At 50.4% G+C, this 17,407-nt stretch overlaps 1 protein-coding gene across 1 annotated transcript in view; it reads left to right on the forward strand.

Moving 5' to 3' along the window:
- Positions 1-16,980, forward strand: part of AEBP2 (AE binding protein 2) — a 58,565-nt gene extending 41,585 nt beyond the window's left edge. Inside the window, exons 4-9 of the mRNA XM_055118145.1 lie at positions 1,425-1,611; positions 4,150-4,274; positions 8,868-8,935; positions 9,820-9,933; positions 13,754-13,780; positions 14,282-16,980. Coding sequence (XP_054974120.1) covers positions 1,425-1,611; positions 4,150-4,274; positions 8,868-8,935; positions 9,820-9,933; positions 13,754-13,780; positions 14,282-14,327 — 567 coding nt within the window. The 3' untranslated portion in view covers positions 14,328-16,980. The remainder of the gene's footprint in view (positions 1-1,424; positions 1,612-4,149; positions 4,275-8,867; positions 8,936-9,819; positions 9,934-13,753; positions 13,781-14,281) is intronic.
- The last annotated feature ends 427 nt before the right edge of the window (positions 16,981-17,407 follow it).

A 17,407-nucleotide genomic window follows, 5' to 3' on the forward strand; every position in this document is an offset into this window, starting at 1 on the left:
GTCCAGAGACGTTCAGCGTGGCACACCACGGACTGTCACTCGGGGGACCACGGGTCTAATTGGTGGCTGTGTTTGGGGAGGGCTGTGGATCTGGGCCAAGGAGGATGAGACTGTTGCTCTCAGCAGACCTTCGGTCACCGCCGCTCGTATCTTTCTGTTTGGATCCGTCTTCCCTAACCTGTGCAGTTTGTTTTGGGCCACACCCAGCCTTACTCAGGGCTTCGTCCTGCTTCTGCACTCGGGAATTGCTCCTGGCAGGGCTCGTGGGACCCTATGCACGATCTAACCCTTTTCACCTGCTGGACTATGCTCTGGCCCATTTTTCTGTGCTCAGGGCTTATCCTGGTTCTCTACTCCGGGATCGCACCTGGCAGGCTTGGGGACCAGTTGGGGGCTGGCATTGAACTTGACTGGCTCTGCTGTCTCTCTGGCCTTAGGCTGTTTTGTTGTTGTTTGTTTGTTTCTTATTTTTTGTTTTTGAGTCATCCCCCGTGGTGTTTAGGGGGTTGGATTACTCATGGCTTGGTGCTCAAGGAGAGTTTGAACCTGGGTTCCCTGAATTGTCAGGCAGTTCCCACTTGGACAAAGATGGATTAGTTTTGTTCTTGTTTTTGGGCCAGTTGGCAGTGCTTAGGGGTTACTCCTGGCTCTGCACTCAGTAATTACTCCTGGTGGTACTTGGGAGACCTTATGGGATGCTAGGAATTGAACCCAGGTCAGCCACGCGCAAGGCAAGTGCTGTGTCCCTGTGCTATCACTCCAGCGCCCCTATATATGCATGTGCACGCATGTGAATATATAAATGAATATATTATAATTTTTTTTGAGCCATACCCTTGAAGCTCAGGGGTTACTTCTGGCTCTGTGCTCAGGAATCACTCCATCCCATTCACGGGGATCATATGGGATGCTGGGAGTCGAACCGGGGCCGGCTGCGTTCAAGGCAAACTCCCTACCCGCTGTACTGTCCCTCCGGCCCCCAGAATAAAAAGGTGCACACCAGTGTTCTCAACTTTCTTAACCTTTTTTTTTTTTTTTTTAAGAGTCCGCTGAATTTGAAAATCAGAGTGGGACTGTTTGATTTTGTGTCTGGGCCACACCCAGCAGTGCTCCTGGCTCTGTTACCCTGTGCTCGGGGGAACCTGGGTTGGCCGTGTTCAGAGTGAGTGCGCTACCCACTGCGCTCCCTCTTGTTCTATCTTTGGCCTTCCCTCCCTTCCCGTCCTCCCTTCTCTCCCGCCGGGCCTCCCCCTCCGGCCCCTGGGAAACTGCCCTGCAGTGTCTTTGCAGTGTGTCTGCTGCATACACAGGCTGGAGGCTGTTTCCTGCGCTGCCCCGGGGCCCGCCCCCCCCAGTGCGTGTGTCCCGGCCACCTGTCCTCCCGCTCACCCATCATACCCCTCACCGCTCTCGCCCCCCTGCAGTGTGTCGTCGGCGGCTGCAATGCCAGCTTCGCGTCTCAGGGAGGGCTCGCCCGCCACGTGCCCACACACTTCAGCCAGCAGAACTCCTCGAAAGTCTCCAGCCAGCCCAAGGCCAAAGAAGAGTCTCCGTCTAAAGCTGGGATGAACAAAAGGAGGAAATTAAAGAACAAACGGCGACGCTCATTGCGTAAGTGCTCCCCTCACCGCGAGGCCGTGTGTGTGGCAGAGGGCTTTGGCTATACCCCGAGCGGTGCTGAAGGGCCGAGTAACAGGTTCATCCAGAGAATCGCGGGGGAGGGCCGAGCCCCGGTGTAGGGGCTCTGCTCTCGGGGATGGTCAGAGGAGAGTTCAGTGTGCTGTGCTCAGTAGGTGGCCCTAGAGTGCAGACCGTATGGGGTTAGATCGGGTGCTTCTCAGCGAAGGAGCTTTAGAGTAAGGTAGGTCTTCCTGCAGGATTCTGCAACGTGCGAGCTTGTTTCAGGTGTGAGTCAGGCAAGTCAGTAACCTGTTTGCTCTAAGTTGGTGGCACCGAGCACCAGGTGCGCGGTGTCTGCGCAGTGCCAGATGGGCAGGCAGGCGCCTGTTAGCAGGGGGCTCTCGGGGCAGGGGGGATGATGTGGCACCGAGGGAGCACCCTGCCAGCAGCGAGGAGGGCGAGACCTTGCTGGGACTGTGCCCCAGAGGGCAGCCCGCCTCTCCGGCCCCCGGGCCCCCGTCCCGCAGCGCTCCGCTGGACAGATGAGCACATGGAAAGCCCTTCACCCTCCTGGTGCTTTCTGGGTTGGGCTGGGGGCCACACCCGGCAGGTGGCCCCTGGCGCTGCTCCCGGTTGGCTACTCCTGGCAGTGCTCGGGGGCCTCCCGGGATGCCGGCGTCTGGCCTGGAGGACGCGTGCCAGGCAAGCACCCAGCCTGCCGGTTCTGTTGGAGTAATCACGTTTATTTTGGGGGATGGTGGTGGGGAGACCCCTGGCTGTGCTCGGGGGCTGACTCCTGGTTCTGCACCCAGGGCTGGCGGTGCTGGGGAGCCGTGCCAGGGGCAGGGCTCGAACCCGGTGTGCGGGCAGGGCAAGTACTGTAGCTCCAGCCCCTGTTTCTTTCTTCTTCTGTTCTTTGGGCCACAGCTGGCTGTGCTCAGGGCTGACTCCTGGCTCTGTGTCAGGGGCCACTCCTGGCGGCCTTGGGGGACTCTGTGGGGTGCCGGGGATTGGCCCTGGGCCGGCTGTTCCCAGGAGACTGTCCTCCCTGTGGTTGCATTGCTCCAGCCCGAGCACTGTGCTTTTCACTGAGAGAAGCAGAGCAGCAGCATCGGTGGCATGAAAATTAAAATCAGAGAAATTTTGGGGCCGGAGCGATAGCACAGCGGGTAGGACATTTGCCTTGCACACGGCCGACCCGGGTTCGATCCCCGGCATCCCATATGGTCCCCCAAGCACCGCCAGGAGTAGTTCCTGAGTGCAAAGCCAGGAGTAACCCCTGAGCATCCCTGGGTGTGACCCAAAAAGAAAAAAAAAATCAGAGAAATTTTTTTGACAGAATTCAGTGTAGTGGGGGCTGATGGGATTGTGCGCACCCAAGACTCACCCACTCGAGTGCCCCTTCATAGCCCGGCTGCGTCAGCTCACGGAGTCCGCCACTCCCCTGGCTTCCCTTTCTCACAGGAAGCACGCTGCACGGTGATGAAGTGCTTGGCCCAAACTGGGAGCCTGGGGGATTTTCTGCTGCTGTTGTTTTGGGGCCACGCCTCCAGTATACTCAGGGTTTACTCCTGACGCAGTACTCAAGGATTCTGGGGAACTTGGGGGACTGACCGGGGGATGCTGGGGACTGAGGCAAGGCCCTGCCCAGTGTACTGTCTTTCTTGCCCCACTTCAGGAGAGTTTGCTGGACTCATTGACAGTTGGAAATGTGTTTCTATAACATTGCTGTAAACCACAATGCCTAGAAGGATGAAAATTAAAAAGGAATAAGGAGGGGGCTGGAGTGATAGCACAGCGGGTAGGGTGTTTGCCTTGCACGTGGCTGACTGGGGTTTGATTCCCAGCATCCCATATGGTCCCCTGAGCACCGTCAGGGGTGATTCCTGAGTGCAGAGCCAGGAGTCAGCCCTGAGCATTGCCGGGTGTGACCCAAAAAGCCAAAAAAAAAAAAAAAAGGAATAAGGAAAAAGACAAAGTGCATACCATAGAGGCAGACTGCGGGGAGAGGAGGGAAACTGGGAATGCTAGTGGAGGGAGGGAAGTGGACCCTGGTGAAGGGATTGGAGCTGTCCCCCTGACTGATGGAGATGCAGGGCTTAGAGGGGCTGGGGGCAGGAGAGGAGGTCTCTGGGAATTGAGGTGCCGAACGGACACCCCAAGGGCCACAACTGGCCCAGGTCCACTCAGTAGGTGAAATTTTGTGTTTTTTTTTTTTTTTTTTTTTCCATTTTGGGTCACACCTGGCGATGCACAGGGGTTACCTCCTGGCTTTGCACTCAGGAATTTCTCTTGGTGGTGCTCAGGAAACCATATGGGATGCTGGGAATCGAACCCCGGTCAGCCGCGTGCAAGGCAAGCGCCCTACCCACTGTGGTATTGCTCCAGCCCCGTGGGTGTAGTTCTGTACTTGCACCCTCGTCAGCTGGGTTCGGTGGACCACAGAGAGGCGCTTGCTTGTTGCAGTTCTTTAGCGTTGCACACCGTGTGGAAAATGGGCTGCTGACGTTCTCCTCTTTTGTCTCCTAGCACGGCCGCATGATTTCTTCGATGCACAGACACTGGATGCCATAAGACATCGAGCCATATGCTTTAACCTCTCAGCTCATATAGAAAGTTTAGGGAAGGGGCACAGTGTGGTTTTTCATAGTACTGTAAGTATTCGATTTCCCTTCAGCTTTATTTATAATGCATATATAGGTTTGGTGGAGCATGTTTTTTGACTTCAGTTCTGAGTTGCTTTAGGGTCTAAAAGACTCATGAACAGAATTCACAGAAACTGGCTGTTGATACTCAGTAATTTGGGGGTGTTGGGCAGTGAGACATTGCAGGTCAGAACTGTAAACCGTGGTTTCTCTTCTGACGTGGTTTCCTCACCCGTAAACTCCGGTGTCAGACTCCCCTCCCTGTGTGTGACCCCTCTCTGCCCACTGCACACACCGACATGACGAGCAGAGTGAGGAGGCGCCGTCAAACTAAAGGGTTAGGAAGCGTCATGAAGCCTTTGTGCGCTCGCCTCCGCCAGGGTGTCCCGAGTTAGACGGTGCCTGGCCGGGTAGCGGCCGGCACTGCCCCGAGGGACGCACCGCAGGCCCCGAAACCCCTGGGGCGTGGCTTGGGGCGCGCGTGCTGGCTTCGCGTGTGCTGCGGCCCCGAGCCAGAGGGAAGGAGGAGAAACTGTTGATTTTATTAGTTCATAAGTGCAGTTTACTTTTCATGGCTGACCAGGAGTTCACGGTTATTCTTTCCTTCCCTTGGTACTACTCACTCTTCTTCAGGCGGCATGGATTGCTGTAGGTAAGTTAGTCGGGTACATTTTAGATCGGACTCTTGATGACTTAAATTCCCTGAAAAAGTGACTGAATCATTTTCAGTGTTTAAATCTGAAGTATCTAAATTTGGCTTTTAGTTTGTGCAGAGGAGTCAGAGGCAGGAGAAGTCCTGATTGATCGATAGATTTTTGTGGTACCAGGGTTGATTGCATAACATATAGGACAGGTGCTGTGTTGCCGAGAACCTCCCAGGCCCCAGACCTGGAGGGCTGAAATGCCGGTGCTTCATGCTGGTGCCTGGCCGGTATCTGATTGGAATCTCAGATTTTTTCTTTTCTTTACGTTTCTCTTGTAGTTTTGCATTCCCTCTCTTGTATTACCACCTCCTGATTACGGTGTGTGGTAGAGGCGTTGAAAAAGCGTCTACCTGATTATTTAATGTGTAGACATATCTCCGCTATTTCAGTCCCCAGTTCCCGTCAGTTTCCTTTTATGTAGGGTGGGGGAGGCGCACACACCAGCCGTGCTCTGCACGCGGAGTCCTCCTGGCAGGGGTCCACCGGGTCAGCCATGTGCACGGGCAGTCACCTTTCTCACCGTCCCGTGTCCTGGCCCTTCTTTTTAAGACAGACAGGTGTAAAGAATTTATGAAGTGATCACCTGCATGCTTTCCTGACAGCGGAGACTGCCACTTGATGCCTTAAGAAAGGCTGTGCTCCGGGTATGTTGGGTATAGTAGATTGCTATTTAAAGATCAGGGTGATATTCCCATAGTGTGTTTTTTTTAAGAATGATTTTGAGGATTTAGATGGTAAAAATAGTATCATTCTCATTGGAAGGTTGGACAAAGTCTTTTATCTGTTTATACAGTATAATCTCAGTGGAGATTGGCCGCTTAGCCAATAAAACGGTCTGTAGTGGATTTTCTTTCTGGAACAAGTGGAGGCATGTGTGACATCACGGAAGACAAGTCACTTACTGTTGCATGGGAATGAGTCGTGAGCCTTCAGTCACTGCACAAACCATCACTGCCTCGGACTCATTTTTCCCGGTGGTGAGACCAGGACTGGAGAGGTTTCATGAGTACGTAGAGTGACTTGCAGTAGTTGTGGCGGTATTGCCGTTTCTTAGGGCCCTAGGGTTCACGGATCTCTGTCCCCAGCTTATCATTCATTGATTTTGGGACAGGAACTTCCCTGGCATTTACACTGAAACGTGTGATAATAGAAATGACAAAGTGAACTGGTCGGTGGGGGCTGGCCCCCTTGGAGTCTCAGGCCGACCTGAGCAGGCCCGGGGTGGGGGGGGAGCGAAGCAGAAAGATGTGGGAGAGAAATGCAGTTTGGGCTGTTGGAATCCAAAATACGCCGAATTGGGATCTTATATTTTAAATCCAGTCAAAACTCGTGAAAATTTACTCAGCTGGAACTCCCACCTTCCGCCAGGCTATTGGAAGGCTCTCGTCCTGCTCCGGCTCCTGCTAGCGAACCCTCTCAGCTCTGCCCGGGGAGGGTTAGGGCGCTCCCTCGGTCTCCGGAGAGTAGGTCTTAGGTGGGAATGGGAGAGAGCAGGGGCGGGGGCAGTCAGGTGGTTGCTGAGAAGTGACCTGGGTCGGGGGAGCCGGGGCCTTTGAAGGTAGATCCGGGGAGGAGCAGGGCCGGGTCGAGGCTGAAGAAGGGTGACTCTGCTCGCTCTGACCGGGCAGCCCAGTGAGCCATGAGGCCGCGGTGCTCGGGCTGGGGAGAGCAGCCAGCCAAGGGCTGGAATAGGACGTACTCACTACAGAGCGTGTGGTCGTAGAAGGCCCCAGACTCATTTGACGCCCCCTTCCCCTTTCTAAAGAGCTCAGCACCCCCTTGCAACCACCTTCATTTGCGCAAACAGCAACTGCCCTCAGCTGTGCCCGAGGCACCCGTGTCCCTCGCGGGAACTCTAGACTCCAGTGCTCTGTCTGAGCAGTGTGTTGGCCAGAGAGTGAGTTCAGGATCCCCGGGACCCCTGAGGGCCCCCCAGCCTATTGGGTGTGGCCCGAATCACAGCAAGCCAGAACGAGAGCCTTCGGACACATGCTGACGCTTCCAAGGCCAGCAGGCCAGAGCGTGTGCTCAGGCAGGACGCCTGGGTCTGACCCTGGCCACCGCAGGCCCTGAGCACTGAGCTGGGAGAACCTCCAACACTACTGGGTGTGGCCCCAAGGCTTGAAGAAAGGGCCAGAGCTTAGAGGGTGGCACGAGTGTCCACGCCGGAAAGCAGCTCCGCGCGTTTCCCAGCAGTGCTGGGGCAGGAGGGGGCAGAGCCCCGGGCAGGGAGTCTCCCCCTGCCTGCGAGAACCTCCGCAAAAGCTTTTTGAAATTGAAAAATACATAATAAATAAAGACATCAGAATATTTTCTCTCAGAACTAAGTATAAAGAGGTTTGGGCCTCAGCATCTTTTCAGGGGCAAAAGGCCCCTTAGAGCCAAGCACTGAGCCCCAGGCCACAGAGGGTCCCGGGCACTGCCAGGGCCGCCCCACGCCCCAGGAGAAGCACAGTGGGTAGAGGGACAAAAGCAGTGGTGTAGCGATGGAGCGAGGGCGTGCTCGCGGAACAGTGCCGATGGGGATGGCCGCGGAGATGGAATCCATTCTGGCTGTAGGAAAGCTCCCCATTCAAGAGCACCGGCCCCACTGTCCCAGGCAGACGTTTGCCGCACACAGGAAGGGCTTGGGGCGGGAGAGGCCCGAGGGCTCCTGGCTGAGGGGTGTCCGAGGAGGCCGCCTCCCTGGGCACAGTGGAGGGAGGGGCTAGGCTCCGCCTTCCTAGGCTGTGAGCCGGGAGCTGGCCGAGTGAGCAGTCCCAGCACCCTCTCAGCTCCGGGACCGCCGAGCACTTGGGCTGCAAGTCTGGCTTTCCGTGACGAGACAGCGTTGAGAGGGAGTGGCTGTGCTGGCACCGGGTGCTTAGCAGAGGGAGACCGGGACTGTGAGGTCTCCTGCCGGGCGCTGTGCTCTGTGCTGGGTTGAGTCGCAGCCTCCTTTCGCACTTCTCCAGGAGAGGTCAGCAGACGCCAGGCAGCGGCTGCCGGCCGTGCTCGGCGCTCTGCACCTTCCTCTTCGCTGCTTGCAGCGTCTGTCGGCGGCGTCAGGCGTGCCCTGGGGGTTTCAAAGTGGTCCTTACTGCGTAAGGAAATACGGTAGTTCAGTAAAGGCTTTAAACACCGGCGCACAGTATGTTTGGATTCCAGTGTCTGTCACTCAGTTCTTAGGTTTTGAAGAGGACAAAACTATTGGTCTGACTTGAAGTAAGGGAAACTATTAGAATTTAGGTTATTAAACATTAAACTGATAAATTATCAGTACGGAAGTTGTAAGAGTTAGGACATTTAACATTTTGATCTGTCTTTTTGGGTCATACCCGGTGATGCACAGGGGTTACTCCTGGCATACACTCAGGATTTACTCCTGGCGATGCTCAGGGGACCATATGGGATGCTGGGAATCGAACCCAGGTTGGTTGCATGCAAGGCATTTTTTTTTTTTAACTTAAAAAGACATTTTGATCTGTCTTTTTAAGTTAAACAGGAACACACACCAACAGACTAATACTTCATTTTAAATAAAATCAGTTAACAGGCAAAGACGTAAGCAAATAACAAATTATTCTTTATTAAATGCTCTGCTATTCTGACAATTTTTTGTTGTTTAAAAATATCCTAGCCAGTGTGGATTCTTAGTAGCTACTAAAATAATCAGCATTGCTAGCCCATTAATAAAGATAACGCAGGTTTAGTATTTGGCTCTGTAGAGCTTCTTCATTCCTTTCCCTCGTTTCTCTCTGTGTGAAATACACCTTCAGAGGTGACACCGCTGTGGAGGCGAGAAGCCTGAGGGCGATTCTGGTTCAGGGCATGACACTTGGCGTTTGTGATAGAGGGCAGATGTATCAAAACGATGTTTCAGAAACCATCTTTATGATTCCCCCCGTGTCATTACTAGGTAATAGCTAAGAGGAAAGAGGATTCTGGAAAGATAAAACTTTTGCTTCATTGGATGCCTGAAGACATGTAAGTATTTGGAATACTGTGTGATTAATAGCCTCGTGGGGAAGGGCTGGGCAAACAGCTCGGGGCTCCTGGGACTGTGGTGTTGTGCCCTGCCTCTGTCACAGTCTGACCCAGCCCCCTGCTGTGTGCCCTGCCTCTGTCTTACACTGAGAGATGACATTACTGATTGGGTGAACGTGTATCTCTCTCTTTCGCTTACTCCTTGACCACATGCAGTGCTGGTCTCAGGCTCACTCCAGGTGGGTTCCCAAATACACTGCTTAAGTCCAGCTGTTTAAGAAGTGTATCGAAGACAGCCTGTTGCTTGTGGCACCCACACCTCCACCGGGCCCTCTAACCGAGTGGCCCGCTCCCCAGTGCCAGGAGAGCCCGATGAGAAATACCCTCCAGATTAAATGCTAGAGAAGAGTAAAAGCATGCCATCAAATTCCTGAATTCAAAGAAATTTAATCCAAATGGGACATTGAGATGAAACCATTTTGTATTTGGCTTGATCTGTGTCTATAACACTGACAATACACATTGTACTCATGTCTTTTTAAAAGAATCTTACTTGGGGGTGGGTGGGGGCAACACAGAAGTGCTCAGGGATCACAGTCCCCGCAGGCTCAGGAGGCGGGGTCTGCCCGGAGCCTGGAGGAAAGGAGGGCGCTCAGCTCTGCTCTTCTCTGTCCGGGGTGCTCACGGGGCCCGGGGGACGTGGGGAGGCTGCTGGGGTCTGCCCAGGGCCAGCTGCTTCCACAGGAGGCGCCTCAATCCCCGACTACCTCTCCCAGCCCTCCTTTTTGAATGTCCAGTGTCTTTTATTCCTGTCAGGTTGGGCTAGCAGGAAGGACGGGCTCAAGGCAGGCTGAAGTACTGATGATTTGTTTCTCTGATTGTAGTTTGCCTGATGTGTGGGTGAATGAAAGTGAACGACACCAGTTAAAAACGAAAGTAGTTCATTTATCAAAGCTCCCCAAAGATACTGCCTTGCTTTTGGACCCAAACATATACAGGTAATCTCACGCTTGATGAATTTTAGTCTTCCCAAGTTTTATGATGTAAGGATGTATTTTGAAGTGTTGAATTCCATTGTCAAGCATATCTTTCTAGGGATTTGTATTTCATATCACCAGTTAAAATTTGTTTTATGTCAAATTCTAATTTGGAACTTACCAAAGAGATTTATAAATGAACTCCAGAAAGGTTTTGGTGAAGTTTAGATGTCCAGTTGAATTTCATGTTTGTAACTGTTAACTTGGTTATAGTATGTAGTTCTTTTGGGGGGTGGGGCACCTCTCAAGCTTAGGTTGAGGGGCTTTTTAAAGAAGTCTTCTAGGGGCTGGAGCGATAGCACAGAGGGTAGGGCGTTTGCCTTGCACGCAGCCGACCCGGGTTCGATCCCCGGCATCCCATATGGTCCCCCAAGCACCGGCAGGAGTAATTCCTGAGTGCAAAGCCAGGAGTAACCCCTGAGCATTGCTGGGGGTGACCCAAAAAGAAAAAAAAAAGAAGTCTTCTACATGCAACAGAAAGAGTTCTCAGACTGGAAATGCAGCGGTTCCCTAGAGGGCTGAGGGCTCCTTAGGTGAGGTGACTGCTGGGGCAGGTGGGAGTCGCACACACATGGAGTTCCCATGTTCATAGCGGGGTCAACCTAGTGAACAAAAGCTGATCGGAAATAGGTTTTTTTTTTTTTTTTTTTTTTTTTTAAGGAAACCAGTGTCTTTTTGGCGTTGGCCCTGTTGTGTAACACACGGGGCTCTGTGGGCCTGGGCTGTCTCGAGTACAGGTGCCCCGAGTGCCACAGATGGTGCGTTTCTGAACTTGGGCGTTTTCCAGACCCCTCCCAGAGCAGCTTCATAACGCTGCTGTGTTTGCGGCGCTCACTCAGAGTTCACATTCCTGGTGGTTCCTGAGGGCTCGAGAGAGCCGTGCTGAGGAAGTGTTAATTGGGGTGGGCGTGGCCGGAGAGGCCCACTTTCCTGAGCAGGGTCTGGGGCCCATGTGAGGCCTGTGCGTGAACGCCACGTGCATGCGTGTGCTCGTGTCTGAGGGGCCCTCTGTGGGAAGGAAAGCTCTGGGTTTTTTTGTTTGTATTTTTGCTTTTTGGGTCACCCCTGGCGATGCACAGGGTCCTCCCAGCCCTGCACTCAGGACTTACTCCTGGCAGTTCTCGGGGGACTATGTGGGATGCTGGGAATAAACCCGGGTCGGCTGTGTGCAAGGCAAACGCCCTACCCGCAGTCCCGGAAAGCTCTGCATTTTAAAAGAAAATTCCTGTGTAATTTCCACATGGAATAGGTTGGATACGAATATGGTGATGAATAATTGACAGTCCCGAGAGCAGAGTGATAAATAATTGACAGTCCCAAATGCGAGTTTCAGCTATCCCATGCCAAATGTTGAGGTCCTGGTTGTCCCAGAACTTTTTGGAAAGTATGTTGTGGAACATTGTCCTCGAAGGGGTCGGGGGATGAGGCGCACCCAGCGACGCCCAGGGGGACCACACGGGGTGCCTGGGCCAGCGCCCTGCCTGCTGGACTGTCGCTCCGACCCCTCATGTTCTTAGACCTTACGGGAGTGGGATTTTAGCCCGTGCCAGTGCGGGGAGCACTGAGGACCTTAGCTCCTCGCCAAACTTTTCTCTAGAACTATTTTTTGGTGAAGGTGCTAAGTACAGTTTGGAGAGGTGGGTAGAATAAGGCAGTGTCCAAAACTCAGCTGATGTCCATAGTGAAGTGACCTCAAGGCTGAGGGACCGCTTTCCCCACTGCCTCAGACACGGGGAAGCCAGCCTCCGCTTCTCTTGGCAGAAGGCAAAGCCGCAGTCCTTGGTGTGAGAGTGGGAACAGTGAGCAAGGAAACGGGGGACAGGCACGCCCGGGTTCAAGGGGGAACCTGGGCCGCCAGAGCCTGGGGAAGGCTCGTCTGTTCCCTCTCCGGTGAGGAGTTCCAAGCAGCGCTCGGGAGCTCGAGACTCAGGCACCGCCTGCTCTTACAGCTGGCTCTGAGCGGGCAGGTGAAGACTCACTTTCGTGGGCGCTGGAGCGATAGCCCAGCGGGGAGGGCGTTTGCCTTGCATGTGGCCAACCGGGTTCAATTCCCAGCATCCCATATGTTCCCCTGAGCACCGCCAGGAGTAATTCCAGAGTGCAAAGCCAGGAGTAACCCCTGAGCATCGCTGGGTGTGACCCGAAAAGCAAAAAAACAAAAACAAAAACCGACTCACTTCCGTGTTCCTGCCCTGTGTAGTCCCCCTCCCCCCCACCCTTGCAGATACCTTCGGGGTTTCACCCCCCTCCTTTCGGGGGTGGGGTGGGCCATCCCAGCGGTGCTCCAGGGAGTACTCTGCCCGAGATTGAACCAGGGCCTCGGGGTGCAGAGTACGAGATCAGCCCTTGCTCTGTTTCTCGGGCCTCGTGTTTGATTTTCTAGAGCTATGTGGGAAGCAGTTTCAATATTTTGGTTAAAATATCTTAATGAAATTTCATTCAGGCTTAGAGTCAGTGCCCCCAAATGCATGAAAATTGCAGTGCCTTTTCCCAAAGGGTCTTCTTTTGGGGGTGGGGCGGGGAAAGCTTGGGCCTCCCGACTGCCCAGGGCTCGTTCAGCCGTGAGGGGCTGTGAGCAGTGCTGGGCACTGCACGGCCACGGCGGCACGCACGGCAGTCTCTCCAGCCCCGTCCAGTCTCCAGCCTCTCCCCGGGACATTTTTCTGCTCTAAATTTTGATGCATCTATTTCTTCAGAAATGGAGTCTGTCCTAAAGACTTGTGGGGTAAAACCCAACCCGCCATATTTACTGGGATGTGTCATTATATTAGCAGAGTCTGAGCTTAGGCATGTTCTGAAACAGAAGCGGGGAGTTACTGTAACTTCATACGCTGCTGTCACAATGAAGGCACGACAGTGTTCCCAAAAACTTCAAAACGAGACTAAAAAGATCCTCCTTCCGTAGCATGCCTAGGCAGCATCAGCTCTGAGGGGCTGGTGGTTAAGGGGGTGTCAGGCACAAGCCTTTGCCTTCTTACTGGTCTCGGGGCCACCTCCCAGTGGTGCTCGGGGCTTAGGGCTCTATGCTCTGTGCTCCCTCCGGGCGGGGCTTGGGTGGGGACCAGCTGAGGTGCCAGGATGGAGCTGGGGTTGGCCATGTGCAAGGCAAGCCCCTTAGCTGACCCTCTGCTGTCCCTGTTGCCCCAGAAACAGAATTTTTCTGTCTTAAATTTTTATTTTGGGCACCGTGGTTTATAGTACCGTGAGTGGCTTCTGTTGCCTTTGGGCATTTGTTACTCCCTGCTTTGTCCCACACTTAGAGATTGTCATTACGCAGACACAGACTTTCTTTTTTTCTTTTTTTTTTTTTTGTTTGACTTTGGGTCACACCCTGTGATGTTCAGGGGTTCCTCCTGGCTCTGCACTCCTGGCAGTGCTCTGGGGACCTTATCAATGCTGGCGATCAAACCCAGGGTGGCCGCATTCAAGGCAAAGCCCTACCCACTGTACTATCCTTCAGCCCCAGACGAAGAATTTCTTGAGAGGTGCCATTAGGGGGAAGGTGGCAACGCCGAGAGGCGTTTGGGTACTGGAACATTGGGTTCCTGAAACACAGCTAAGGTGCCTCAATAAAGCATCTTTTAAAGGATAATCACATAAAAAGGTGCACCAGGAGGCCGTGCTGAAGATTCCGGGAGCACTGTTGTATCACTCCGTTAGTGCCCACCGGGTCTGAATGCTTCAAAATAAATCCTGAAGATCATGTCTCCTGTATCTTACGATTTTAATGTCTCATGTTGTGCTCAGTTGAATAAAAATGCTCCTTTTTCTCTCTTTCTAGAACAATGCCACAGAAGAGGTTGAAGAGGTAAAAACTAAATAAATACATTCAAAGCAAACAAGCGGGGAACCTGCAGTCTTAGTCACTGACAATGGGTCTAGTCCAAGTTGCACGTTAGCGCCGACCCTTCCTTTGTTTCAGTGCAGTCTGTAGAATACTCTTGATGCTTAGGGAAACATTCTGTGAATGAAGGAGGCTCTTGTGTGGAATATATTAATATATTACTGTAGATCCACATGTTCACGGCATGGCGCTGTGGGAGACGGAGCAAACACTCTTCCGGCAACTTAGTGGAACAGCTCTGGAAAGGCTTTGCATGCTTGCGGCTTCCCCGTAGTCACTGCAGTCTTTGGCCTTGCAAGGGAAACGGCTCCGACACGCGCCCGTAAGACGCCCAGAGCCCTGGGAGGCGCTTGGTCGTGACCGTGTCTATAGGGGCTACTTAGACAGTGACGAATATCACGAGATAATTTCCCTTTCAATTGCGATAAATAGATGTGATTGGTTGCCATTTGTGTTCTTTTGCAGAACTCTGATAAGAAAAGTGTTCAATTTGTATTTAAGCAAACAGTGAACGGCATTTGCAATCAACTAAAAATCCGTCTCTCGAATTAGGGCTGAACATTTCTGTTAAAGAGTGTTGCAGCCTGCCCGGTGCCCCTTGCAGGACTAGGCTTTCTCATGGAGTGCAGTATGTTAATATTGACCTAGAGAACTCACTTGCTAACGGTTTTCGAAAAACCTATTTCAAATCATTTGAATAATCCTCCTGTTTTGTTTTTTTATCCTCTATAAGACTCTATAATTTGTTTTTTTCTGAGGAAAGCGTTTGGTTTTTGAGGTTTTTTTTTTTCTTAATGTAAGAAAAATTGTATTTTTTTTAAAATATCTTCAAACTGAATCCTTTATGCACCAAAGTTGGTTTTGAAAGGAAAAAATAAAATCACTTTCTTGCTTGGTAAGCAAGGAGCCATATGGATTTTTTTTAACTTACAGAAATGGAAATATGTGTAACTTGTTAGTATTGTATCAAACAAATGTTGCATAGAGATAATAGAACATTGCTTGTAAATAATTCAGCAGATTTGTAATATATTTTTATATTATGAAATGTACTGTAGATGTTTTTCTAGAGGCATGAAAGTTAAATGTATATATTATGGGTAGAAATAATATTGAAGGATATTGTAATTCACTAGTGCTGCCAGAGGAATTGTTAATAAAGCACCTTCTTAACAATAAATGTCTTTTACAGACTTAAGGGACTATGTACTACTGTTAATATCTGTAAGAACAAAACACATTGAACATCCTTCCAGAAAGTCTTTTAGGGGAGGACCTATACCCATAATAGAATTATGGCACTCATTTCTGACAGTAACCGTGAAATGATTTCCTTACTGTTGGAAGTACATATTGTAAAGTATATGGTTATTTGCAGTCAAACTGCAGAAAATACTCCTGATTGAGGAGTTTTCACTTTACTACAGTGATAGAAAACCAGCAGTTTTTACACTAAATTTTTTAAGAAAATAATAGACAAAAATTAGAGAATTTAGCCTTTGGTTCCAAAATGGGAAAGGTTCCATGATACATAACCATTTGTCATTTACTTTGAAAAAAAAAATTATGGGAGACTTTTTATTCATTGACAATGGGGGTAAAGAGCTATATACATTAAATGAGTCATATAAAATTTAATGAAGTGCCAATAGGAGCACGGCTACTATAAGACATTCTGGAATGGTTGTTTAATAAGGGTATTATTCATATGATCTGTAGCAAATGTGACTTTATTTTTTACAAAAAGGTGTGTTTTCTTACCCTTTTTTTGTTTTCTTTTGCTTAAGCACTTCATCATTGCTTTATTCTGTATCTTCGAAGTAATCTGCAATCTCTTTTGTTCTTTACATTTTTTGATTTGTTATAAACTTGCCAAATAGAGGTGTTTCGGAGACATAGTTTGTACCTGTATTTTTTTATTTTGTTGCCTCATGTTCTTGTAAGTCATTCTTAATTGACCGATGATTGTAGACCTTGCCTGAGTATTTTTTCTAATAAAACAAAGCAAATCACACTTAGCTTCAAAACTGTAACAGTTCAATTATATTTTCTTAGGAGCACAAGAAAGAGGTGATTTTAATTGTGTAAAAATATTTAGCTCCTGAGACCAAGTTTTCATGGTTGTAGAATAACTCTGAACACTCAGTCACGTATCCTTGCCAGCGTATCTGACTTGGATCTGGTTCTTCTAGTAAAGAACACCGATAAGAATATGGACCGAGATAGCTCTGGAATTGGCCTACCGCATACCCACGTGCAGTTTATGGTTGGGAAAGAGGTGACTGGGGGTGGGTGGGCGGGGCCCAGGGCTGCGTGACTCTGGGCTCCCTGCTGGCTGGCACTGAGCCGCCCTGTCCTCCAGGCCCCCGTAACGCTGTCCGAGTCTAGTCCTCTTCCGGGGTGTCAGTCCACCACTGCTGCTTCCTAGGAAGTGCCCGCTCTGTTCCCTGATGCGGCACCGAGAGAGTCTGCCGCCTTCTGCGTGTCTCCAGCCGGGGTTCCCTTCCCTCCTGCCCTTCCTCCCGGCCACAAGCCTGAAACGTTCACTGTCTGACCTTTGAAGGGAAATTGGCCGTTCCCTGGGCGGACTCACGAAATTCGGGGGAAACAAACTTTAGACCACACAGTTTGCATTCTAGTACAGTATTATTGGTTTTGGTGATAAGCCAGGACATTAAATTGCAGTGGGCAGCAACTTGATACACTTGACAGTAAATATTGCCAGGTTAGGGACCTGCAGGAAATGGTGGTGTATTCTTTTTTCCTCCAAACTTTTACACTGAGTTTCTTAACAGTTACTAACATTTTATCATTTATGTTTTGTATTTTGTTTTACTAAGTAGGACTAAACGAGATTTTGTAAATCAGATCATGCTTAAACCGTAAGGCACAGATGCTCTATCTAAATCTTGGAAGTAGAAACTAGGGTAGAATTTAAAGTTGTTTATTTTTCTAATAAACATATAAATCTTCCTAAAGTAGATAATGCATTACTTTTGAATTTCAGATGAAAGGAGATGGCGAGGAGATGGATGATAGCTGATCTCTCAGTGCCTTTTTAATTTGTTCTACTCTCATTAAAAGCATTGATAATCATGTTGGTAAACTCGTGGCTGTAAAACTGTCCCTGACACACTTTAATAAACAATATTTTAAGTATGGAAGTTCTTCTGAAAGGTTAGAATTTGTTACCATTCTGTATAAACATCTTTGTTGATTAATGAAAGTGTTAAATGTTTGAGTGAATTATAAAAATAGGAGAGTATATTGAAGTATTGAGAATAGTTGGGGGATGGAGACTGCCATGTAGTTAGAGCTTTGGGGTGGGTGAAGGGAGGTCCCTACAGCAGTGCTCTCTACTCTGGTGGTCCTTAACGGGGCAGCATCAAATCCAGATGGACTCCGTGGCAGACAGGTGCCTTACCTGCTGTACCAGCTCACTGGCCCAGTTAGAACTTTATTTAAAATTGAAAGAAATACTTTTGCATAAGTACTCCAAAGGGTGAACGAACAGATTTTTAAGTAGCTTGTCAACACGAAAACTCTAATACAGAGACTATTTGTAGATCCTCCTGTGAATGTTGTGGGATT

The sequence above is a fragment of the Sorex araneus genome, chromosome 10 (genome assembly GCF_027595985.1).
Source record: "Sorex araneus isolate mSorAra2 chromosome 10, mSorAra2.pri, whole genome shotgun sequence".
Taxonomy (NCBI): domain Eukaryota; kingdom Metazoa; phylum Chordata; class Mammalia; order Eulipotyphla; family Soricidae; genus Sorex; species Sorex araneus.